Below are 27,379 nucleotides of genomic sequence, written 5' to 3' on the forward strand. Positions count from 1 at the left end.
AATTCCAGTCTAAAGATTTAGCCAATTAAGCCTATACAATTTTGGTTCTTTTTATTTTCAGTACTTTCCCAATGTTAAAGGTGGCACCCATTCTTTATGTAACAAAATTATATTTGAACAGGATATGTGGCTTTAAATCAAGGTGCAAGAAGCTAAATTGTTAATCTTTGCGGGTTTACTGCTTGAACACAATTTTGAGTAAAGAGTATGACTTTTCATCACATGACATACAATATTCAGATTTTTTTTTTCAAGATGGTCACTAATTCAAAATCCTAATGCAATTTTCTCTGCAACCCTTGTGTACAGTTTGTCAAAGAAGTTTAAAACGGGATATATTAAAATGTAAATGATGGACTTGACAGCTCTGGAGATAAAACTGAAGCGGTACAGTTTTTGGCCTGGGTGGCTGAGATCCTTTGCGATGGCCTTTGTGCCCCTGTTGACTTGGGCTGCATATATGTATTCCAATTTAGGGTGGAGGCAGCTCTCGATGCGCCACGTAGTCCTAACCCTCCGTGCCAGTTGTTTGCTGTGTTGTGCAGCTGCCATTCCACACAAGTCACTTTGCAACAGAGGATGTTCTTGTTAGTTGCTCGGTAAAAGCCAAGTTGCAGCAGAGAGGAGAGACCATCCCCAATGAAGTTTCCCAAGGAAGAGGATTCCTTGTTGAGTCTTCTTCACCCGTTAGCAAGAGTGGAGGGCCAGGAACTTGATGTTGTCCACACGCTCCACCACTTGGCCATCCAAAAGGAGGGTGTGGTCTATTTCTCGACCCCCCTAAAGTCCACAATGACCTTTTTCTTCTGAGTCTTCAGCACCACGTTTGCCGAACATCTACATCTGAACTGGTGTAACTCCTTGTAGTTGGTCACATTGTTGTCTTAGATGAGACCCATATCTGTTGTGTCGTCCGCAAATTTCACAACTATTGATGGGATAGGAGGGCAGGGCTGAGGACACTCCACTGGCGTGCCTGTGTTGACACTATGTGGTCTCCATCTAACCAGATAAGGCCTGTTAATGACTATGTTTGATCCAGCGGCACAATGATGCAGGGAGAGCTAAAGTCTGCAAACGTGTTTATCTTGTGCAGATGGGTCAAGGCATTGTGCAGCGTGATTGAGGCAGAATCCATGGACCAAATCGTCCTGCATGTGGTGAACGGTTGAAACTGTAAACACCTTAAAATGATATTGAATTTTAACAAGTGCCCTGCGATTGGCTGGCAACCAGTTCAGGGTGTCCCCTGCCCACTGCCCAGAGATGGCTGGGATGGGCTCCAGCGACCCTACTGGTGATAAGCGGTACAGATAATGGATGGATGGATGAATTTTAATAGCAACAGCTATTTAGATCTTTGTTTCTTCCTCTAAAAAAAGATAAGGCTATCCATTTGGATCTAAGCTAGGGATCACCGTTCTAAGAGGTCTTTTTTTTGCTGCTGATAGTGATAATGATTTCTCATGAGAATTTCAAATTTCTCAAAATAAGATAAGAATCGCAACAACTTCACCGATGAGTGATTTTTTGAACTAGTCTGCTACTCTGGTGTTCTTAGGGAAATGAACTGCACAGGAGGATGCTTAAATTCTGTTCATCTTCAAAGTTAGCGCAAGGCTATTTCAAGTCATGTTTGGAGCTGCAGTCGCACTGACGCAGGATGACATGGTGCTGCTCACCGTGAATCAAGCGTAACCACGCTTCCGCCACTCACCGGATTACTCACAACTCCGCTATACTTCTCCTTTTTTCCCCTTTCTGTTCCCCATTACGTCTGTCTGCGTTTTACCCTTATTTGCCGAGTTTGGGAGAAAGGATGGCAGAGATGGAAGGCCTCGAATTTGGGAAGTCTGACTTTGTGCTCTTGGACGAGGTCACCATGGATGACTTTATGGAGAATCTCAAATTGAGGTAAGAGTTGTTAGATTGAGATAGAAGAAGCTGAAGGTAATGAAATGAAAGTTCAGATTCTGCCACTATTAGGTAATAAAACGATTTTAGATTTTTTTATTTTAGACCTAATCATGATTTAAACTGTCATCATAGTAGAGAGACTTACCGTTACTATGAAATCGATTTGTAAGAGTTTTATTTATTACTGGATAGGTTTACCTTGATTAACAATCTCTAGTGCCCCCGACACACGTTTCACTTCCTGCTTTGGAGGTTGTGCAACTTCCTGGCTCCTTTGCATGATTGTTGCCTTCAGCCTCTTGTTAGCTGTGTTAAAAAGTAAAAAAAAATATTCTATTTTATCTGTAATAACAGAAATAAACCAAAAAACAAAAGTTATGACCAACAACCCCCATGGTATCGCCACAAACCTTTCCATCAACCACGGAAAGAGCCTGAACCTGTCACTAAATTCAAATATCTTGGACCTGTCATTTCAGAATAGGGGTCAGATCCAGAAATCATGGTCAGAATAGCTGATACCACAGCCGCACTTGCCAAATTTAAACCCGTCTGAAGAGACAAGAACATATCAGTGAAATCAAAGATCAGACTCATGCAAGTGCTGGTTAGTTCTGTATTCCTCTATGCTTGTGAGACATGGACTCTCACAGCCAAGCTGGAAAGGAAAATCCAGGCTATGGTACAGGACATTGCTAGCCATCGGTTACATAGATGAGGGAAACGATGCGCTTCACCATCAGTGGGTATACTGGTCCCTACAAATAACTGTTGGCAACTGTGCGGAGACAAAAACTGCCAACAACATCAAGGAATGGACAGGTGCCAACCATCCCATGACCCCAAAGCAGGTCAGGAACCGTCAGCAATGAAGAACGCTGTCCAGAGTTGCATCCTCAGTGGTGCCGGACATTTATGTAGAATGCGTTAAAAAGCAAACTCCACCTGAAGAAACATATTTCCGGCCTAAAATGTCAATCATTACGTTTGGGTCAAGCCGAACTTCTGTCTCGCTGACTTTCTTTCTTATTATCAACCTGTTATTCTTCTTCTTTGTCTCTGTTTATACTGTCTTGTTTAACTTAGATTTCGTTACAAAATATAGGCTATACGTTTAGGCAACCCATCCCCCCTCGCGCAGCACACGCTGCTATGTCCCTAAACTGAACGCGTTGCAAGCCGTCGTACTCAGAGCACCAAAGGCCAAGGTCTGCCAAAACTCTCAGAGTCTTCACAAATGAAATGAGAAATTTCACTTTTAAGACCTGGCTCATAGCTAGTTCATTCCTGAATGACACATCCAGATTTCCCGTGGATCCTTAAGAGGTCTTAAAAGGCATTTAATTTATTGTTCTAAAGAAAAAGCCTTAATTGGCACTAGAATGTCTTAAATCTAATTTTTAAAAGTCTTGAAAAATTTGAACAAATTAATAAGACTGATATTCATTTGAACTAAAAAGATTTTGTAACATCATTTAAGAAAAAAATAATTCACTGGTTTACTTTTGTGGAAACCCACCATACACATTGCAACTAAGGCCATATATCTTTATTTTAGACCATGGCAAAGTATTAATCTAATGAGTAGTGACTTTCTGACAAACGTTTTTCACCATGGCTAACAACTGTGCCAGGTAATGTGTACGAGGCACGAGTTGTGTGCAAGAAATATTAGTGTTTTTGCTTTTTGTTTGTTTCAATTGTGTTTTTTTCTTCTATGTGTTCGTAAATTAGATTTCAAAAGGCATTAAAAAAGTCTTGAATTGAACTTGCTTTAAGCTGTAGCAACCATGACATCACTAATTCAGACTGGTGCAGAAGGCCTAGTTGTACTGATTCTTTTGAACGTGCAGGTTCGAAAAGGGTCGAATCTACACCTACATCGGAGACGTGGTGGTCTCGGTAAACCCGTACAAACAGATGGACATCTACGGGAAGGACGCCATCGACGCGTATCGCGGCCGCGAGCTTTACGAAAACCCGCCTCACCTTTATGCCGTGTCCGATGCTGCCTACAAGGCCATGAAGAGGCGAGCCAAAGACACTTGCATCGTCATTTCAGGTTAATGAATAACCATGCTCCGGTTTTAAACAGGAGCATTGTTTCAAGAATTGCTATTCCTCTGTAGGTGAGAGCGGTGCAGGCAAAACAGAGGCCAGTAAGTACATCATGCAGTACATTGCGGCCATCACAAATCCAAGTCAGAGAGCTGATGTGGAAAGGTGAGCGTTATCAGTTTCTTCTTCTTATTTTTCCTTGCCTTTCCTACGGTCAATCAGGGGTCGGCTCCCATACACACACTCGCTGCTGCGTACGGTAAATAATGCAACGATAGTTCTACCAACCGATGTGTCGCAACGCGAGCGACATCAGTTTGATCAAAAAGAAGTCGGGACTAATGCAGTGCCCACTGCCAAGCAAAATTATTGGCATCCCAGGAACTTTTTGTCATGATGCCAGATTTCAGGCTTTAAACTTAAAGCTAAAAATACAGGAATATTTACCCAGTTTTCTTACTTTATGGTCTATTTAAGGTGTTTTGTTAACTATATTTTAGTTGGGTAAAGCACTTTGTCTTCAGCTGTGTTTTTTTTAAAGGGCTTTATAAATAAAGTTGAGCAAAGTTAAGAATTACCAACATGTGAGACACAAAGTATAGTGGAACCAAATTACTTCAACATTTCATGTTATAATTACAAGTAGATGCTGCAAAATATTGCCCCCCCCCCTCTCTAGTTCAGCCAACTGAGACCAGAAGTTCCTCGATGACTTCTGATTGATCCAATGTCGACTTAAAAGACTAAAAATAACAGAGTTCACCTGTGTGTCAAAAAGCCTCGTTTAAATTCACCTCCCCGTGATGGACTCTGAGGTCTGTAAAGGAGACGGACAGCATTATGAAGACCAAAGAACACACCAGTTAGGTCCGAGCTAAAGTTGTGAAAAAGTTCAAAGCAGAAGGGTTTTTCTTTCAAGATGTACAAAACTTATAGCGATATACCCTAAACTAAAAGACTTGTGGCTGTGATCGCAGAAAAGGGAGGTTCTACAAAGTATTAACTCAAAGGGGGCCAATACCTTTACAATGCCTACTCTTCAATTTTTTTGTTTGTTATCACAATATAAAATGTTAAATAAATTTGTTTTTTTTTCACGATTGTGTCTGACCTGTTGTCGATTCTTGGAAAATATTTTAGGTTTTTTATCTAAACATTCGGAGCCTAAAATACGCCAATACGTCAAAAAGTTCTTAAGGGGACAATACTTTTGCAAGGCAAAGTACAGATTTCTTTTTGTCTCCAACAGCGTGAAGAACGTGCTACTCAAGTCCAACTGCGTTCTGGAGGCTTTTGGCAACGCCAAAACCAATCGCAACGACAACTCAAGCCGCTTTGGCAAGTACATGGACATCAACTTCAATTTCAACGGTGACCCCATGGGGGGGCACATCAACAACTACTTACTGGAGAAGGTAAGATTGGCATCCTTTCAGGCACGCATGCACGCTGATGAGGTTTCTATGTTATTCTTGGGGACATGTGTGTTTCATCAGGTGATGAATATAATGATATTTCTGCAGGTTGTTATCTCTAGTACATTTGTCAGCTTGCATATCGCGTACTATTGGTATTCTAAAATGATCTGTTTTCCCCTTAACATTTAGGATACCAGCTTAACTACAAAGTTTTTTACCTTTATTTGTCGACTTTTGTTGGCAGTATATTTTCATTGCTGTTTTTTTGTTTTTTTGCAATTGTTAGGAACACTTCTGTTTGAGGTGGATATAAAGTTGTTGTTACATATATACACATATATATGCATATATCCAAGTTGTTACATATACACACACACACACACACACACACACACACACACACACACACACATATATATATATATATATATATATATATATATATACACATACAGTGAAGAAAATAAGTTTGACCTCAGTAATAGCAAACAAAGGCTACTGTACTGCACTGTAACATTAGTTTTCCCAGGTGTTCAAATACTTATTTGCAGCTATGTCACACAAATAAATAATAAAAAAAGAATGCATTGAGTTTCCTGGATTTTTCTTTTAAGTTTATCTCTCTCACAGTAGACATGCACCTGCAAAGAAAATTTCAGACCCCCCATGATAGCAAAATAGCAGAGTGTTCTAATACTTATTTTCTTCACTGTATATATATGTATATATATATATATATATATATATATATATATATATATATATATATATATATATATATATATATATGTATATATATATATATATATATATATATATATATATATATATATATATATATATATATATATATATATATATATATAGGGCAGCACGGCGGCGCAGTGGTTAGCGCTTGTGCGGCACAGTTCATGTCATGGGAACCTGTCGTGGGTTCAAATCCAGCTCCAGACTTTCTGTGCGGAGTTTGTATGTTCTCCCCGTGCTTGCGTGGGTTTCCTCCGGGCACTCCGGTTTCCTCCCACATTCCAAAGACATGCATTTCAGGTGAATTGGCCGGTCCAAATTGTCCCTAGGTGTGAATGAGCGAATGAGTTGTCTGTCCCTGTGTGCCCTGCGATTGGCTGGCAACCAGTTCAGGGTGTCCCCTGCCCACTGCCCGATGATTGCTGGGATGGGCTCCAGCCCCCCGCGACCCTACTGAGGATAAGCGGTACGGCTAATGAGATGAGATGAGATATATATATATATATATATATATGCTACATACATGGATACTGGAATGTCTGGAACTGTATAAGATCAATAGAAACGTACGAGCCGTCATCCAGGACAAGCTACTTTTAAATGAATCTGTAATTTTATTCATTTATTTTTATACGTATTTTACCACATTTGCCTCTTGAAATTTGTAAATGCAGTTTTTGAAGGTTCCACAATATACAATATAAAATAAATCTCAAATAAATTGACATCAGAAACTACACCATTAAAAATAGATATAATATTGAATACAAAATACTAATATAGAACAGATAATAATAATATTTATTATCAAACACGATATAAGCTCTCATTCCTCACCCAGTTTCCTAGTGTCTCATCATGCCTTCTTAAAAGTATTTCTTCAGGTTGTGTATGTGATGTTTCTTTTTATTTTTGGTGGATTTTTGAATCTAGGATTTTATGAGATAACATATCTTTTTTCTCCTTTCTTTTCGGTTTAACTGAAGTCCCGAGTGATACAGCAGCAAGAAGGAGAGAGGAACTTCCATTCGTTTTATCAGGTATATAGTTGAGGTCTCATCCGACATGGCATGCAAAGCGTAATTCGAACAAATGTAAAATGAATGAATGAACTGATACGGATCTCATTTGCTTGATTCTCCTTTCACAGTTCTTACGAGGAGGCTCCAAGGAGATGATCGCATCCTTTCACCTGCAGAATGATCCAAGCACTTATGTGTACACTAAAGCGGGAGCTGCTGCCACTGTAAGTTCAAAATTCGACCCCCAGCGCATGATGATGACGCCACCATGTTTGACAGTGGGTATGGTGTTTTTAGGGTGATGTGCAGTATTAGTCTTACGCCAAATGTAACACTTGGTATTCAGCCCAAAAACTTGAATATTGTACTCATCTGACAAGAGCACCTTGCTCCACATGTTATTTGTGCCCCCCATGAGGCTTCATATAAACGCTATAAAGGCTTTTTAATTGTATTTTTCTTAGCTTTCTTCTTGCCACTCTTACATTAAGCGCAGATTTTTGCAAAGTTTAACTAATAGTTGACTTATGCACGATTGTCCCACCTCAGCTGCAGATCATCCAATGTAATAATAGTTCTTTTGGTTGCTTCCCTGATTCGTTTTCTTCTCTGATTAGTTTTCTCCTCGTTCGGGCTGAAGGTTTAAAAGGACGGTCTTAGTAGGATTTGCAGTGGTCTTATGTATGTTTTCTGTAATGGTTGCGAAATCCTTTTGTATCCATTCCTGCTTTGAACTTTATACCGGACCTGCTTGGTGGGGTGTTTGGTCTTCATAATGCTTTAATTCCTCTAGTGTCCACTTTCACTGACCTAGAAGACCCTCATAGAGCAGGTGCATATAAACCTATACTTGATGACACACAAGTGCATTCTTTTTGTCATTTTTAATCGTTTAGGTCAACATTGAATCCTTTAGAATTCATCAGGGAACTTCTGGAGTCAATTGGCTGAGCTGAGAGAACAGGGCGGCAATATTTTGGCAAAATCTAAGTTTCAAGTTTTCTTGTTGTGAATATTATAAAAAATCTTGACATAATGTGGTTCCACTTCATGATTGTTTCTCACATGTTGTTGATTTTTAGAAAATATTTTCAGTCTTTTAGCTTTATGTTCGAAATCCTGAAATGTGGCAATATAACAAGAAGTACTTTTGCTAGGCACTGTAGTAATTCTTTGTGTTTCTATTTCTCCTTGTGTAGACGTATAACAACGACCACTCGAGTCACAAAGCTGTCATTCATGCGCTGGAAGTGATCGGCTTCTCCAACAAGGAAATTGAGTCGATTTATAGAATTATGGCCTCCATCTTGCATCTTGTAAGTTTGTGCTGTTCACCATAAAATGAATGTTTTTGAGTGTAATTTAAACTGTTGGTGTTTTTAGGGTAATATCAAGTTTGGGAGTGATGGGGAGAAGGTGGAAATTTTGGACTTTCAAGCGGCGAAATACATCTCAGAGTTGACGGGCACAAACGCTGATTGTGTCATCAAGAGCCTACAGTACCGCACTGTGGCCACAGGGGGTGGCGATGTCATTGAGAAGGGTCACACTGAAGAAGAAGCCTGCTTTGGGCGGGATGCTTTTAGCAAAGTGAGCTGTGCATCTTATTTATTTAAATGCCCACCTACCATTCCTACCGTTCCTACCTACATGTACCTACCTACTTGCAAACCTACTATTCCTACTTTTCCTACCTACTGTTCCTACCTACCAAACGACACATGATTCCTAAATACCTACTTACCTTTTTACCTACCTACCTACCTACCTACCTACCTACCTACCTACCTACCTACCTACCTACCTACCTACCTACCTACCTACCTACCTACCTAACTACCTACCTACCTACTTACCGGTCCTACCTACCTACGTTGCCTTCCTACCTACCGTTTTTAACTACCCTTCCCACCTACCTACCATTGCTACCATTCCTACATACCTAACATTGCTACGTTCCTACTTATCTACACTTCCTACTGTTTCTACCTACCTACTGTCCCTACCACTCCTACCGTTCCTACCTCCATACCGACAAACCTGCATACCTACTATTCCTACTTTTCCCACCTACCGTTCCTACCTACCTAACTACCTACCGTTCCTAACTACCTTCCCTACCTTTTTACCTAACATTCCTTTCTACCTACCTTCCCTTCCTACCAATTGTTTTACCTACCCTTCCTACCTACCTATGTACTGTTGCTACCATTCTTACCTAACTAACATTGCTACCCTTCCTTCTTATCTACAATTCCTACCGTTTCTACAACCTACTGTTCCTACTATATATACCTTTCTACCTACCTACCTACCATTTCTAGCTTTCCTCCTACGTACCTACATACCTGTATAGCTACTATTCCTACCTACCATTTCTACCTAACTCTCCTAACAACCTACAGTTCCTAACTACCTACTTACCTACTTACCGTTCTTACCTACCTACCTACTGATTCCACCGACACTTCCTACCTATCTACTATTGCTACCATTCCTACCGACCCACCGTTGCTACTGTTCCTACCTACCTAATTAACTACCGTTCCCAAATACCTACTTACCATTCCCACCTACATACTTACACTTCCTACAGTTTCTACCTACCTACAGTTCCTACCGTATCTACCTTTCTACCTACCTACCTACCTACCTACCTACCTACCTACCTACCTACCTACCTACCTACCTACCTACCTACCTACCTACCTACCTACCTACCTACCTACCTACCTACCTACCTACCTACCTACCTACCTACCTACCATTCTTACCTTTCTTCCTACGTACCTACATACCTGTATACCTACTATTCCTACCTACCATTTCTACCTAACTTTCCTAACTACCTACAGTTCCTAAGTACCTTCTTACCGTTCTTACCTACCTACCTCCTGAATATACCAACGCTTCCTACCTATCTACTTTTACTACCATTCCTACCTACCGACCGTTGCTACTGTTCCTACCTACCTGATTAACTATCTTACTACCTACTTACCGTTCCTACCTACATACTAACACTTCCTACCGTTTCTACCCACCTATAGTTCTTACCGTTTCTACCTACCTACCTAACGTTTATGTATTAACAGACAAACGGTTTATGACCTTTTCACTTCTCCATACAGGCGCTTTATGAAAGACTTTTTGGGTGGATTGTTGGCCGCATCAATGTCGTCATCGAGGTCAAAGACTACAATCCGGTGCTTCATGGGAAAAACACAGTCATCGGCGTGCTGGATATTTATGGATTTGAGATATTTGACAACAACAGGTTATAGTAATCAAGCTCTTTAAAGGGACAGTATGTATTATTTGACCACAAGATGTTGTTATATTGTGTAGCGCAACCAAAGACGAGTGCCAAAAAGCACAAGGGAGAATACAAACTACGGAGACTCAAAGTGACCAAACCCAAAGTTTTTCTTCTCACTTTTTTAACCAACCTTTTGCGATTGCATGATGGTTAATACATGTTTGATTTTTATTTTAATTAACGTGATTTTATTTAAAATTAATTGTTTTGATTTTTTACCACTACGAGCAGTTAAATAAAGCACACTGTCCCTTTAAATTCAAAATGATTACAAATAGATGTTTATGGAATATTCTGATTTCTAGTTTCGAGCAGTTTTGCATCAACTACTGCAACGAAAAACTCCAGCAACTATTCATCGAACTGATCCTCCAGCAGGAACAAGCCGAATATAATCGGGAGGGGATCCAGTGGCAACATGTAAGGAAAATCAAATCAGCAAGCACGAGACTCTACCCTTCATGTTCATGGCTATATTGATATTATATAAACGCAGATCGACTTCTTCAATAACCAAATCATTGTGGATCTCGTGGAGCAGCAGCACAAAGGAATCATCTCCATTTTGGATGAAGCTTGCCTCACAGTGGGCAAAGTCACAGACACTGTCTGCCTGGACAGCATGGACATCAAATTGGCGCAACATCCCCACTACACTTCGAGAAAGGTGACTACATCATCAGAACTAGGATGAGCTAGCAAATGTATTGCATAAACACCAACCCCTGAACATTTTTGTCATATTGCCACGTTTCAGGCTTCAAACCTAAAATAATATAATAGAAACTATTTTCTAAGAATCAAAGAGATGTGAGACACAATCTTGAAGTAAAACAAAACTACTTCAACATTTTATATTATACTTACACAGAAATAAAACGGAAAAGTAGGTGTTGCAAAAATATTGTCACACTGTTCTCTCAGCTCATCCAACTGACTCCAGAAGTTCCCTAATGACTTCTTCATGATCCATTTATGACTAAAATGACTGACAATGACAAACAGAGTATATCTACGTGCCATTAAGTCTCACTTTGAAATTAAACACACCTGCACTGTATTGAGCTCAGAGGTCTGTAAAAGGAGATTTTTAAATCAGACTACATTATGAAAACCAAAGAACACACTAGGCGGGTCCGGGATAATGTTGTAGACGGGGCATATAAATCCCTGAAGAGTTACCAAGACTTGTTCTTCCCTGTAAACTTTCTACCCAAACCAGGAGAAAATTAATCAGAAAAGAGGCCCATGATCAGACCTGCAGACATACACAGCTGACGTGGGACAATCCTTGCAAAAGACTAGAGGTCAACCGATTATTGCCTGTGCGGATTATCGGCACCGATATCTAGGAATTTGATGGATATCAGCTTCGGCATCTGATTTATCCGATTAAGCCAATTATTAAGCACAACAACGAGCAATGGCCGGGCCGAACTTTTCTCTTCCTCTCTTGCCTTCTGTCTTGGACGCTACCCACCCGGCGCTTTTTGATTGGCTAAGGGATCACTAATGCAAGAAGCCCACATCGCACTGTCCGCAGTGGAAGACTGCAGACTTGATTGAGAGTTAGGGCTGTGGCTAATATTTTTCATATTCGCGAATATGTTTCACATTCACATTTAATGTATTATTTTCTTCTCCAACTACTTTCGTGACTACCCTTGACTAGATGATAGATAGAAGTTTGATGTCCCTGCAGCAGATGGAAATCTTTGCGCCCAGGGTTATACCACCTCGTGTTCACGTAGATAGCGACTCCACATCCTCTCCGCTTCCCGCAGGCTTTTGTGTCTCTGTCTAACAGCGCTGAAGCCAGGTAGCTCCGAGTAGCTCCACGTTAGTGTCCGGGAGGAAATATCGTCAATGTACAGCGACGTACACACAGAAGCAGAAAATACCAGTGTCTCACGCCCCTTCACGTGAACGCGAACTCCGATTTTTCTATGCTTCTCCAATAGATCGAGTGTCGAGATCGGAGTTTGTATAATGTTCCCTTTGAGAAAAAGCGATCTTTCTCTATTTAATGGGTTTATTAAGGGCCCGGTCACACAGCCGTTTGCGTCTGTATCGCGGGTAAAATTTTGCGTTTTTTTTTTGCCCGTGGTTGCCCGCGATGGAAAATGCGCAAAATTGGCCAAGCCGCTGTTCATCGGTGGTATGCCCGCAAAACAGACGCCGGCGACTGTTCCGCTTCCTCATCGCGTCATTTCCGCGTCATTTTCTCGTGTGGACCACGGGTATAAAAGCTGCCGAGCCGGCGTTATGCCGAGAAATGCATCCTTGCCGAGATTTGCATTCCCTCGCTACTACAACCACTTTTACCTCGTTTTATCTCACTTTTATATCACTTTTAGGGAATTTAAAGGCGAACATATAACCAAAACCACTTCGTCTTGCATTTGTTGGGAATGTAATATAACTTAAACCATTCCGTCTTTGTATTTGTTGTGAATGTAATCGAACGGTAATGCACGCCGTATACAAATCACTTTTGAGCAGGTAACATGTTTATTTTGCCTTTTTCTATTCAAATCGCTCGTATTGAAACCGTTATGCACTCTACCATAAAGCTTATTTCTGCATAATAAGCTTTACGGTAGAGTGCATAACAGCTCTCAAAAGTGATTTATATACGGTGTGCATTACCGTTCGATTACGTTCACAACAAAAACAAAGACGGAATGGTTTATGTTGTATTACATTCCCAACAACTGCAAGACGAAGTGGATTTGGTTATATGTTCGCCATTACATTCCCTAAAAGTGAGATAAAACGAGGTAAAAGTGGTTGTAGTAGCGAGGGGATGCAAATCTCGGCAGGGATGCATTTCTCGGCATAACACCGGGCTGTAGAAATCATAATCGCTCAAGACACAGTCCCGTGAAGATCAAGATTTCAAGCTATGGCACCGAAGAAGCCAATATGTTATTATTGTACCGTATTTTCCGCACTATAAGGCGCACCTAAAAGTCTTGATTTTTTTCAAAAGCTGACCATGCGCCTTATAATACAGTGCGCCTTATTTATGGAACAAAATTAATTCGCAAAATCTTGCAACTAACTTGCCCCCGCCGACTAGATTTTCCCCCGAACGCCAAGTAGTCCGCGGTGTATGCTGGGATTTATTTACCGGCGTTTCATTGGCTAACCAATGTGTCAATCATCATTTGAATCGATCACTATTGGCTGAAGTTATTCGGAGCCTCGGATTGGCTAGAAGCCCAAAACAAACCCTGCAGTTGGCCAAAAAAGATGTGTCAATCATCCGTTAAATCGATCGCTATTGGATGAAGTTATTCGGAGCCTCGGATTGGCTAGATGGCCAAAACAAACCCTGCAATTGGCCGAGTTTAGCAATGGCGTAGCAAGCTTAGCAAGCTTGCTAAAGTACACCATAAAGAAACATAATTCATTAGTCTGTATTTGCAAATAATTTACTCTCCTGGATTTACTTCACTCACGGTTGTAAGAAGACCATGATTGCGTATCATTATTGAACGTGAGAACTTAGGTGAGCTATGCGGCTTTATATTTTCCCGGTATCTTGTTTTAGAATGATCTTGATGTTGCTGTGATGAGTTGAGTGAATTAAACTCAATTCCAAGTGTTTATTGTCATATGCACAGTAAAGTTCCGAGCGAAAAAGAAAATAGAAACTTAGAAATGTTTGGCATTTCTTGAATCCCAAGACTTTAACCATCCGAATGATATTTGAAATGATGCATTTGAGTGACATCGTACGGACACCGCATCCGCACGTGTCTACGACACGTATTTGCTTCTTTGCAGGCTTTGGGAATGTTAAAGGGGTAATCAGTTGAACTGAATCATCTGACTGTTTTGTCGACGTTCCCATTTTAGCGCCATATAATCCGGTGCGCCTTATCTATGGAAGATATAGGACCAAAAACTATTTTTTGGGGGTGCGCCCTATAACCCGGTGCGCCCTATAGTGCGGAAAATACGGTAATAGTTTTTCATTTTTATTTTATTATCTTGTTATCAAATGAAAAGAAATGTCAAGAAATAAAAATGGATTAAGACGAGGTCACTACGGTGACGGGGATCCATGTCCACCCCTTGACGTCTCGAGCACAACTAACGTGTGCTCGGCAAATCGCGCTGTATATACGCGGAGAAAGGCGTTTGACCGTCACACGCGTAACACGCTAATTTCACGTAATAACACCGCGATACAGGCGCAGAACATGCTATGACCATGCTCCACCCACGATTACCTGCTGAAATTTCCCGTCCTACCCATGTGTAACCACGCCCTGGCCGCGGCCAGAGCACGTCGTTCCGCGTCATTTCCGCGTCATTACCTCGTGAGCCGCCCGCGGTTAACACGTGCTCAAAGTTTTGAGCAACTCAAAACTTTTTCGCGCGGCCAACCGCGTGTGAATTTCCGACCGCGAGTAAAGCACTGCTGTATCTCGTCTATATGGCGGTCTCAAAGCGTCCAACAGCGCCCAACAGCGTCTACTTCACGGCCAGATATTTCTGGCCGTGATTCAGCCTCGATACGCCCGTGTGAGACTGTGTACCCGTGCTCTAAAGTATTGAGCAGCGCAACACTTTTTCGCGCTGCCACCCGCGCGTGAATTTCCGACCGTGTGTTAAGCACTGCTGTATCTCGCCTGTATGGCGATCTCAAAGCGTCCAATAGCGTCCGCCTCACAGGCAGAAATTTCTGGCCGTGATTCAGCCGCAAACGGCTGTGTGACCGGGCCCTAAGAAATATTCCTGCGAACACCACCAACACTGGAAACAACCCAATGTATTTAAACGCTATGAAACCATATGAACGACCACGACTAGTTGCACACAAGTTGGCTTTAGATAGCGTGCTATAGCAGTCTTACTGTAAAGCATGTTTATTGTGCATAGTTGTTCACTGATCGCTGTAACCAGAGAACCATTGTGAATGAGAGGCTGGTTTTGGGGATTTCCCCATGTGAACATCTTTTTGAATGAATTTAAAATCTGACCATCTATTTCTTGTTTGCAAAGTAAGACACACTTCAAACATTTTGTGTTGTGTGGCTTTGGGAGACTGCAGAGGAATACCACACTTTAGTCAAGTGAGTTGTGTTGGAATTCTAATCTATTTACTGAAAAAAGGTTTCAGGGCGCTATTAAAGTCCTTACAAAAGATAACTATTAGTCATACCCTGCATAAATCTGCCATATATGGAACAGTGGTAAGTAGAAATCCCTTTCTCAAAGAATACCGTAAACAGGCCAAATTGGAGTTTGCAAGAAGCCACACAGGACACAAATAACATGTGGAATGGGGTGCTCTGGTCAGATGTGATCTAAATTGAACTTTGAATTTATGTCAGAACCTGAACAGACGGTGGACCCAGACGCGTAACGTTTTCACTCAAGCTTTATTTTACGGGAACAGGGCAGGCATACGCGGGAACACAAACACCAGCGATTCAGCGATCGCTGGGCAGAAGAGATCGAACCCGGACAGGACAGACGGGATCGATATAGGATACACGAGCAGATACCAGACAGGGCGGGACGGACGGGATTGATACCGGATACTGGATACAGGAGCAAGATACCAGACAGGACGGGACGGACGGGATCAATACCGGATAATGGAGCAAGATACCGGACAGGACTGGATACACGATCAAGATACCGGAGAGGGCAGGACGAGACAGACGGGATCGATACCGGATACTGGAGACTGGAGCAAGCTTCCGGAGAGGAAGAGACAGGCGGGATCGATAAGGGATACTGGAAACTGGAGCAAGATACCGAACAGGACGAGACAGACGGGATCGATACCGGATACTGGAGACTGGAGCAAGCTTCCGGAGAGGAAGAGACAGGCGGGATCGATAAGGGATACTGGAAACTGGAGCAAGATACCGAACAGGACGCGACAGACGGGATCAATAGCGGATACTGGAGACTGGAGCAAGATACCGGACAGGATAAGACAGACGGGATCGATACCGGATACTGGACACACGAGCAGGATACCAGACAGAGTCACAAAATACAAGTCTTGCAAGTGCAGAGGTTCGTTGGCGGACTGACAAGGAGTGAATGAGAGCACTGAGTTTAAACAGGAGAGAAGCCAATCAGGCGCTGGCCCAGGTGAGGGTAATGGGCAACCGTGACAATTGACCTGAGAACGGGGCGCAGGACCACCTTCCAACAGTACAACGACCTCAAACATAAAGAGAAATTTACAATCGAGTGTTTTAAAACCAACAATGTTAGAGCAGCCTAGCCAAAGTTTAGACCTCACTCCTACACAGCATTTGAGAAAAGATCTGAAAAAAATCTGTACACAAACAAATACCATCAATATGTTTTGTAAGGACAAATGGGCAAATATTTCTGTTTCTAGGTGTGCAAAACTTATAAAACATTCCCAAAAAAACTTGTGGCTGTGATCTCAACAAAAGGAGGTTGTAACTCAAAGGGGGGCAACATTTTTGCAATGTCTACTTTTCATTTATTTTTATTTGTTAGCACAGTATAGTCAAGTCAAGTCATGTTTATTTGTATAGCCCTTAATCACAAGGACTCTCAAAGGGCTGCACTGACTATTGCAAACTACAGACTATTATTACACCATCCCCTGATCTAAAATCTACATGAGGGCAAGGAAAAAGTCAAAACCTCAACATTAGGAAAATTACGAAACCTTGAGAAGGGACCACAAATAAAATGTTAAATAGATCTAGTGTGTCACATGTGGTTGATTCTTAGAGATCATTCTTATTTTTCTTATTTTTCATATATATATATATATATATATATATATATATATATATATATATATATATATATATATATATATATATATATATATATATATATATATATATATATATATATATGACATAAATCAATATTTTTTAATTATGTTTTTTTTTACCACGGGGAGGTGCTAATTAATACACACTGTCTCTTTTATTGCTTAGCCAGACACAAAAAATGTAGTTTTAAGTTTCCACCACTAGAGAACAGCGTTTCTCTAGTGTTCCCTTGTCCGTTTACATAGGGTATACAGTATAACGCCATCCTTTATATATTTTGTCCATGTACATCATGATTTATTATAAACACAAGAGGCAAATAAACCTCATTTAATCACAATATGCAAACGGGGATAATAGAGTATATCGTAAAATACTCTGCAAATATATATATTAAGGACTTAATGTAATTAATATTTTATATAAATACATTTAAAAATAATTATCATGACGTTTTTTTTTTCAAGAGAATTTTAAATGTGTACACTTGGAACATTTTATCCCACTGTTTTCGGACCGATACCAGTGTAAGCATCAATACTAAATACTGATACCATGGGTATTTTTATTAAATGAAAACTATAGAAAAATGAAAAAAAATTCAAAACTAGAAAAAACCCCAACAAATCCCCATTTTAAACTCAATTGAATAAATAGCAATGGTTGTGACCTTAATATTTGCCTGCAATTATTTATTCTTTTGTACACAAAATAGAAGTATATACATCTTTTGGAATTTCTTTTTAAAAAGCCTTTTAAAAATTCCTGTAAAACCTATATTTTGTTTATGTACACAAATGCATCATTTAATTCTTAAAGTATATGTAGAAAAAATTCATTCAATAAAAGACTGATTCTCCCCATCTTAATTTTTTTGATCCGAATACGGAAGTGGATCTTCCGTAGCGGGAGATGGTGGTGTTAGGGACGGAAAAACAGGTCGATAGCCGGGACAGGAGAGCAGATGTGGTCGGGATCAAAACAGGTCATAGCCGGAGACAAACGGGGTGATCAGGAACAGACAGGTGGAAAAACGGGACAGGTGAGAGTCAGCGTCAAAAAAAGCTTGCCTTGTATCAACAGAGGTTCGCAGACGGACTGACAACCAGAGAATTACAGGACTGAGGTTTAAAAGGGACTGGGAGCCAATCAGAGCCCGCAGCGGCTGGCGCCAAATGAGCGGGCACAGGTGATTTACATCGGTAATCATAACACATTGCACTTTAAATAATTGCTGACTCCGCTATCACACCGTGTGTGTGAATGGGTAATTGTGAGGTACATTGTAAGGCACCTTGGGAGGGGTTTAGTAACATGAAAAGCGTCATATAAATGCAGAACATTTACCATTGCAAGAATGTATTTGAAGTAGTTTTATGCTCCCTCCATTTCAATATTATTACCCATGCAGAAGGGAGAATATCTCCATGAGGAGAAGTTATATAAATGCAGTCCATTTACCATTGCAAGCCGCGTCCTCATTACACCTGCTGCCTAAAGTTCCCTTCTGGTGACACACGACCCAACGTGCACTTCAAAGCTGAGCCCGTGATTTTAATATTTTAGTTTATAGTTGCAATTTCGACATAGATGCAAATATATACAGTCGTGAGAATATCTCTATGAGTAGAAGTTATATAAATGCAGTCCATTTACCATTAAGATATAGTACAGTTTGTGTATGTCTCGAGGTAGGTTTTCAAAATAAAGACTGAAAAGATTGAGCAGTTCCTTCGAAGGCTTTACGTTCTGAATTAGATAACATAAGGCATTGACATAGTTACAGATGAAATTGCAAGAATACACCCTAATTATCACATAACTAACACTTGAGACATTTTGCATATGCAGCTCGCCGCCGCGGACAAAACCATGGACTTCCAGAAGCACTTCCGAATCCGCCACTACGCTGGAGATGTCACGTGAGTGGTCCCTTTCACGTGGTTAACCAGTGTGTGGTGGTCTCGTTTAGAGAGAAAACAAGAAGCGAGGGTTCGGAAGCATAATCCATAATGATCCTATTATAAGGTCAGTTTGGGACATTTGAAACGTTCCAGTGTTATTACTGTTTGTGCGTAATTTAAACAAGAGAGCTAGTGAGTTGGACACTAAAAGGACATTGAGAGCATCCAGCTGTGTCCATACACTCAGTAAAGCATTGAAGTGGATTTCAACACATCTTACTCTTCTCAATCTAGTGTTTTTTTAAAGTTACAGTCCCTTGCAAAAAATATTGCCCCCCCAAGAATATATTCCCATATTTCAGGCTTCAAACTGTATATTACTTATTTAACTTTAAATCGATAACATGTTAGACACAACTGTAAAACGAAACCATTTTTTTTCATTTCATATTGTGCAAACAAATAAAAAAATTGAAAAGTAGGCATTGCAAAAATAACGCCCCCCTGTGAGTTATACTTTGTACATCCTCCTTTTGCTGCGATCTCAGCCGCACTTATTTTTGGGTATGTTTTTATGAGTTGTGCACATCATGGAACAGAAATGTTTGCCCATTCTTCTTTACAAAACAGCTCGAATTTCTTAAGCTTTGATGGTGATCGTTTATGCACAACATTTTTCTGATCTTCCCATAAACGATCTGTAGGATTGAGGTCTGAACTTTGGGTTAACTATTTTAACACTTCCATATTATTAGGTTTGAACCTGTACATTGTAGATTTTATCTTCCTGTTGGAAGGTGAACCTGCGCACCATTCTCAGGTCTCTTGCAGACTCTAACAGATTTTCTGCTAGAATCGCCCTGTATTTGGCTCCATCCATCTTCCTTTCAAGCTATAAGATCTTCCCAGTCCCCACTGAAGAAATCAACACCATAGCATGATGCTGCTACCACCATGTTTGACAGTGCGAAGGGTGTTATAAGGGTGATGTGCAACGTTACTCTTACGCCAAATGTAACATTTTGCATTCAGCCCTAAAAGTTCAATTTTGGTGTCATCTGACCAGAGCACCTTGTTTCACATGTTATTTGTGTCCTCTACGTGGCTTCATGCAAACACAATGTGCATTTTTCTGCTTTTCTTCTAGAAAGGACTTTCTTTTTTCCACTTTTCCATTAAGGGCAGATTTATGCAAAGTGCGACTATTAGTTGTTTTATGCACAGATTGTCTCACCGCAGCGGTGTCTGCCTGCATGTCATCCAATTTGACCATGAATTTCTTGGTTGCTTCTCGGATTAGTTTTTTTTCTTATTTGGGCCAAAGGTTTAGAGGGCCTGCCAGGTTTTGGTGTGTTTGAAATAGTTTTATGCTCCCTCCATTTTGATATTATTACCCATACAGTACTCCGGGACATGTGTAAGCGTTGCAAAATCTTTTTGTATTCCCTCTTGTATCCTGAAGTACTTTTCTAGGCACTGTACTTTAATGCGGTAAATGTCACTGAGGCCAGATGGGGCCTTTGGCCACCCGCATAATCAAGTTGCCCTCGATCTTGAAAAGGAAGGGCATTTGTGTATCTACAGAGCACATCAGGAAGGGAGGGGGACACGAATGGGGGTGGGAGTGAAGATGTTAGCATCATTACGGCAATAATTTGTGTGAGTGTGCCTTTGCTTGTAAATAACAGATCTTTGTCTCTGTGAGCTGCTGTTGGGCAGAGTTAGGGCCATGTCCAAGTTGATCCTCGTAAGATGTCACTCACCATCTCGTCTTATTTAGATTGAGCTTTTACTCCATCGAAATGTTAACTCCCGCCTGTTCGGAAAATATGACCATCTGCCTCAGCTTCTTCTAAACAGGGGGTCTCCTATCCTGAGAGCTACTTTTTATTACTAATTAGAGCAAAAGGCACCCTTTTTGATATGAATGTCTAAAATATCAACTTAACTAGATGGCTTGCCAGATAGCTAGCTAAAAGAGTAAAAAGCCATCTAAACAGCCAGATAGACAGCTAAAAAAAACACGCTAGATAGCGGGCTAGAAAGGAGGCAAACATTTAGCTTACTTACTAGAATAAAAGGTTAAGATTTGTTCTAGACAGCAAGCCAAAATGTAAAAAGCTAGCCAGATAGCTTGCTAAATAGCTAAAAATGTAGAAAGATCGTGAGCTACAAAGCTAAAAAGGTAGCCAGATAGCTAGCTAAAAAACTTCTCGTTTGTTGCTAATTTGCTTTATAAAACCCATGAATTGGAATTGAGTTTGTTGTATTTCCTGTCAAATAAATCCATGAAAAGATGAATCGATATGTTTAATAAATGGATAGCTTTTCAGTCTATTGCTTAAAAATAATTATCAATACTTGAATATTTTTTTTGTGGTTGCTAAGAGTGTTTGCCATGACCAAGTGTTTGTAAGTTCAAAAAGCCTTTGTCCTCTATCATAGATTTAGAGAAGCTTACACCATATTGTCCTGCTCATTAAAGAGAAGTTTAGTTGTTTCCAGTCCATTTAATAAATGCACTGGAACAAAAACTCATGATGCTTTGAGACATGTGTTTTGAATTACAAGCATGGCCACTGATAACATTAAATTTACATCTTGAGTGCAATGTCATATGTTGAATTAAATCTCACATGCTTCGCTAGGTCTTGCCTCACATGTTCCTCTTTCCTTCATGCCGACCTTAACCTTCACTTTGGCGATTTTGAGCCACCATCTCGTCTTTGGAGAGCGCTTGACCTTATCTCTGCGTGTCGGCAACCATCTACCTGTCCTTTCAAATAAATGCCACAACTTGCTCTTCATATCTTTCAACTGCTTCTCTTCCTCCATACGCTTTCCGGCGCAACATATAAAAAAATGTCCCTTCCCCTCGCCCGACCTTTCTAGAGTTACCTCAAAGTGAGAAAGTTTTTCACTGGGGTGATGTCATTTTTGCGTTTCTTGATGTCATATTGCAACTAGCTTCAGCTGGGTTTTACATCCTAAACAAATGGTACATTCTGCTGCCGCATTTCCACCTCAGGGAGTCGAGGCCAGATGGCACAGCCGCACTGTGTGTGCCGTATCTAACTACGTGAGACAATGCCCAGATAAGTCATTTAATTAGTAGAGTGTTGTCACGTTTTGTAATGGCATTCAGAAAATTTCTTAAAAAAAACAGAACCGGCAATTCACTATTGTTAGACTGGGCCCTCTTTAACATGGTTGTTGAAGCATTGTTTTTGGCTTTACTAATTTATTTTATGGTAGCACGGCAGCGCAGTGGTTAGCGCGTGTGCGGCACAGTTTTGAGGTCATGAATTTGAACCTTCCTATGTGGAGTTTGCATGTTGTCCCCGTGCTTGCGTGGGTTTTCTCCGGACACTCCACTTTCCTCCCACATCCCAAAAACATGCATGTCAGGTTAATTGGCTGGCCAGAATTGTCCCTAGGTATAAATGAGCAAGTGAGTTGTCTGTCTCCGTGTGCCCTGCTACTTGCTGGCAACCAGTTCAGGGTTTCCCCTGCCCACTGCCCGAAGAGGGCTGGGATGGGCTCCAGCACCCCCGCGACCCTACTTGATGATAAGAGGTGCAGATAATGGATGGATGCATAATTTATTTTATTTAATAAATATTTCAGACATATATCGAACTTAATTTCTATCTATCTATCTACCCTGGTCATATCCCTTGAGAGGGGTGACAGACAGCAAGACAAACACATACACAAAAACAAGAGAAAATGAAAAATGGAAAAAGTAGCAAAAAACACACACAAACATTTTTGGGGACCATGGCCAACACAAATGCCCAAACACCCAAACAAGTTAGGCACCTAAGTCGGTCATGCTTTTGTCCCTCCATTAGTTTGTACGGCATTTTCCGATGGAGCGTCATTGCCCCCGATGGGTTGCGCCCAGGAGGACACGTGCACGCTACACCTAAGCAGGGAAGTATGATATGTATATTAGTGCAAGGATTTCCTTTCAATTACGGACATTTATTATTGCCCATGCAAAAAATAAGGTAGAATTTCCCAGTAGTAAAGTGTAATGGGATTTTTTCAATTTTTACCTAAACATATATGTGGAGAGATTTGCCTTAAAAACAAATATATTTGCAATTTACTCAAGATCTAAAAATCAAATGATAAATGCATACACAAGATTAAGATAAAGATAAATACATGATTCACACCGAAATTCTTCTTTTGACAGTACTGGAGAAAGTGTAAAATTGGCTTTGAAAGTCGTTAAAAAGTTCTTGAATTTGGCCATGAAAAATGTGTATAAGGCCTATTTTTAATATTGTATATAAATGACAAGATTTTGATTATAAGTTAATAGCATAAACACAGATTCAAAAGGTATTTGACCATTACTGCATATAAATAAAAAATGTTTAGGTCGTATATATATTTATTTTTACAAAGGGTAAAATGCATTCAACAGCTTGCCCTAAAAAAAGATTTCACTGGGTGGGAGGGGTACGTATCTTTTTTCTCTCCTTCATTTGCATTACTGAGTTTTCTCACTGTATTGCTGCTAATGAGAAAAGGAAGAAAGAATGTTTATTTTGCATTCACTCCAGTGAGTAATGTAATGGTGTGTCTCAGTGTAGTCTACGTTCATTTAATTTGATCTTTATTGTCTAAATACTTTTCAAGTGTACCACCCACAATCCATCTCACCTACTTTTATCTGTTAAGACTTACTGACTCTCCCCTTTCTCATCCCAGATATTCCATTGAGGGTTTTTTGGACAAAAACCGAGACCTGCTCTTCCAGGATTTCAAGCGCCTCATGTTCCAAAGGTACCAAAAACGTCATGAAGCTTTTCAGTAACTCTTTGAGTATAACAGATTTTAATCTCCTTTTTCGTTGTGTTTCAAAGCTCCAACCCGGTAATGAAGGAGATGTGGCCCGATGGTCAGCTCAGCATCACGGAGGTCACCAAGAGGCCTCTTACAGCAGCCACGCTCTTTAAAAACTCCATTGTGGCGCTGGTGGATAAACTGGCTTGCAAAGTAACTTACTCTCCCGCGAGACTATCTATCTATCTATCTATCTATCTATCTATCTATCTATCTATCTATCTATCTATCTATCTATCTATCTATCTATCTATCTATCTATCTATCTATCTATCTATCTATCTATCTATCTATCTATCTATCTATCTATCTATCTATCTATCTATCCATCCATCCATCCATCCATCCATCCATCCATCCATCCATCCATCCATCCATCCATCCATCCATCCATCCATCCATCCATCCATCTATCTATCTATCTATCTATCTATCTATCTATCTATCTATCTATCTATCTATCTATCTATCTATCTATCTATCTATCTATCTATCTATCTATCTATCTATCTATCTATCTATCTATCTATCTATCTATCTATCTATCTATCTATCTATCTATCTATCTATCTATCTATCTATCTATCTATCTATCTATCCCTCCATCCCTCCATCCCTCCATCCATCCCTCCATCCCTCCATCCCTTCCTCGGAATCAGTTAACCTAATTTTATCCCACTGCTGTAAACCTTTAGCAAACCCATTTCCCCACAGGTAGCATCATGAAAGAGTAATAATGAGGGAGCTTAATGTGCGTTTCATGACTCATTCATTTGATTTAACACGACTGTAATCCTCGACTAATCCTGAATTACTAATAAACAATGTTTGTTGTCATCAGGAGCCGTATTACGTGAGGTGCATCAAGCCGAACGAGTTAAAGTCCCCGTTGCTGTTTGACGACGCTCGCTGTCAACATCAAGTGGCCTATCTGGGCCTCCTGGAGAACGTCATGGTGCGCAGGGCGGGTTTCGCCTACAGGCAACCTTACGCTCGCTTCCTGCAGAGGTAAGATGGATATTGGAAGTATGAAGCAAAACTGAATGCTATGGCTTAATTATTCTACAAAAAATGTGATTGCAATTAAACTTGCTGTTTTTTAAAGCTCTGTGCCTATACATTTTCAACACATATTTATATCAGAACAGTAATCCCCGATTATCATGGTCAATGAGGATCAAAACCCCCCGGGAATAGTGATAACGCGCAAAGTAGCGTCGCACCTTCATAAAAGCCCCCAAGGGTTAAACTCACCTCGAGTCGACGTCATTACCGAGAGTACATAACTGTCACAAAATAACAAAAATAGATCTACAAATAAAAACACAGAACACAGAATTGCTGAACTATGAATGTTCTTTATCGTCATTACAGTATACAAAAGTAAAACGTACTTGGAGGGCTTCTCCTTTCAGTGCAATAAAGTGATTTATAAGGCAGCTGGCTAGCTGCACTCTAGCACTGGGTAACCTCGGATTGAGCCAGGTCTCCATAATGATTAAAATACAAGAAACATGAATGCAAGTTGTAGCTCCAAGTCATTTGTTTGGTTAGTAGATCAGGCTTGGCAGGGGTGGCTAAAGAGAGTTGTTAGCCTAGCTGCAGCAGTAGGCCGGACCTGCAAACTTGGCATTGCCTTATCCCTGACGCATTCTCAGTCACTTCCCGGACCCGATAACATTCCACAGAGCACCCGCCAGTGGTCTCCATTTCTATGTGCTTTTCTGACTTTCCCTAGAGTCCGATTTATTGATGCATTTCTTTTCAATGTAACAGGATTCTAAAAGCTAGCAGTTTCCATGTTTCCCAGTTTGCTTTGAGTGGAGACACTAGCTTGTGCGCGCGCCCAGATGTTTGACAGACAGCTTAGACCAGCTTATCACAGTCACGCACACATATAGCCACGCCCACCCAACACACAAACCCCTCCCTTAACTGTCCCTGTGGTAGCATTTCCTTTGTGCTGTCTGCTCTCCACACAATACACAAAAGAAAAGATAATTCAATTCAAAATCTGTGTAGCAGTGTACCAGCGATAACCGAAACACAAACTAGCAAGGAGTCTTTGTACATATGACTATAAATGGGAGACCATGGATACCAGATATTAGTACTTCTTGTGGACGTTTTAAAATCCATCCATCCATCCATTATCTGCACCGATTATCCTCAGTAGGGTTGCGGGGTTGCTGGAGCCCATCCCAGCTAACTTTTAAAATTAAAATTAAAATCAATACAAATAAATCAGAAAAATAACATTTTCTACTGTAATTTACTGTATTTTCCGCACTATAAGGCGCACCTAAAAGCCTTTATTTTTTTCAAAAGCTGACCATGCGCCTTATAATACAGTGCGCCTTATTTATGGAACAAAATTAATTCGCAAAGTCTTGCAACTTACTTGCAGCCGCCGACTAGATTTTCCCCCAAACGCCGAGTAGTCCGCGGTGTATGCTGGGATTTATTTACCGGCGTTTCATTGGCTAACCAATGTGTCAATCATCATGTGAATGGATCACTATTGGCTAAAGTTATTCGGAGGTCAAGGGGAGGATCCTTTTTATCATTTACAGGCTGGCATTGGCTTGAACGGCAAAACAAAGCCTGTAATTGGCCAAAAAAGACGTGTCAATCATCAGTTGAATCGATCACTATTGGCTAAAGTTATTCGGAGGTCAAGGGGCGGATCCTTTTTATCATTTACAGGCTGGCATTGGCTTAAATGGCAAAACAAAGCCTGCAATTGGCCGAAAAAGATGAATGCGTATAGCACGTGGCTGACGGCATACAGAAAGCATTTTTTTACTATTTTGTATTTGTAAATATTTTATTCTCCTGGATTTACTAAACTCACGGATATAAGAGGACCACGGCTGCACATTATTATGAACACAACGACTTCGGTGAGCTACTCTGGCTATATATATTATCCCTGTATCTTGTTTCAGACTGAACTCGATGTTTCTGTGATAAGTGGTGCAGATAATGGATGTAATGGAGTGTCTATTTTTAAATTAACCTCAATTCCAAGTGTTTATTGTCATATATACAGTAAAGTTGCGAGCGAAAAAGAAAATAGAAACTAAGGAATGGTTGGCATTTCTTGAATCCCAAGACTTTAACCATCCGAATGATGGAACGATGCATTTGAGTGACATCGTACAGACACCGCATCCGCACGTGTTCTCGACACGTATTTGCGTCTTTGCAAGCTTTCGGAATGTTAAGGGGGTAATAAGTTTGACTGAACTATTTGACTGTTTTGTCGACGTTCCCACTGTAGCGCCTTATAACCCGGTGCGTCTTATGTATGTCAAAAATAGGACCAAAAACTATTTTT

The 27,379-nt window shown here is 40.5% G+C and overlaps 1 protein-coding gene across 1 annotated transcript in view; it reads left to right on the top strand.

The window, feature by feature from the left end:
* Positions 1–1,783: 1,783 nt before the first annotated feature.
* myo1g (myosin IG) overlaps positions 1,784–27,379 on the top strand; it is a 57,899-nt gene continuing 32,303 nt past the window's right edge. The window contains exons 1-15 of the mRNA XM_088329103.1: positions 1,784–1,914; positions 3,771–3,979; positions 4,047–4,140; positions 5,225–5,390; positions 7,127–7,180; positions 7,291–7,386; positions 8,362–8,478; positions 8,546–8,752; positions 10,294–10,439; positions 10,787–10,901; positions 10,978–11,148; positions 19,127–19,197; positions 23,905–23,979; positions 24,060–24,192; positions 24,881–25,047. Of these exons, the coding sequence (XP_088185229.1) occupies positions 1,820–1,914; positions 3,771–3,979; positions 4,047–4,140; positions 5,225–5,390; positions 7,127–7,180; positions 7,291–7,386; positions 8,362–8,478; positions 8,546–8,752; positions 10,294–10,439; positions 10,787–10,901; positions 10,978–11,148; positions 19,127–19,197; positions 23,905–23,979; positions 24,060–24,192; positions 24,881–25,047 (1,916 nt within the window). The 5' untranslated portion in view covers positions 1,784–1,819. The remainder of the gene's footprint in view (positions 1,915–3,770; positions 3,980–4,046; positions 4,141–5,224; positions 5,391–7,126; positions 7,181–7,290; positions 7,387–8,361; positions 8,479–8,545; positions 8,753–10,293; positions 10,440–10,786; positions 10,902–10,977; positions 11,149–19,126; positions 19,198–23,904; positions 23,980–24,059; positions 24,193–24,880; positions 25,048–27,379) is intronic.

Source organism: Urocampus carinirostris, chromosome 2 (assembly GCF_059441175.1).
Source record: "Urocampus carinirostris isolate Australia breed hairy pipefish chromosome 2, RoL_Ucar_1.0, whole genome shotgun sequence".
Classification (NCBI taxonomy): Eukaryota; Metazoa; Chordata; class Actinopteri; order Syngnathiformes; family Syngnathidae; genus Urocampus; species Urocampus carinirostris.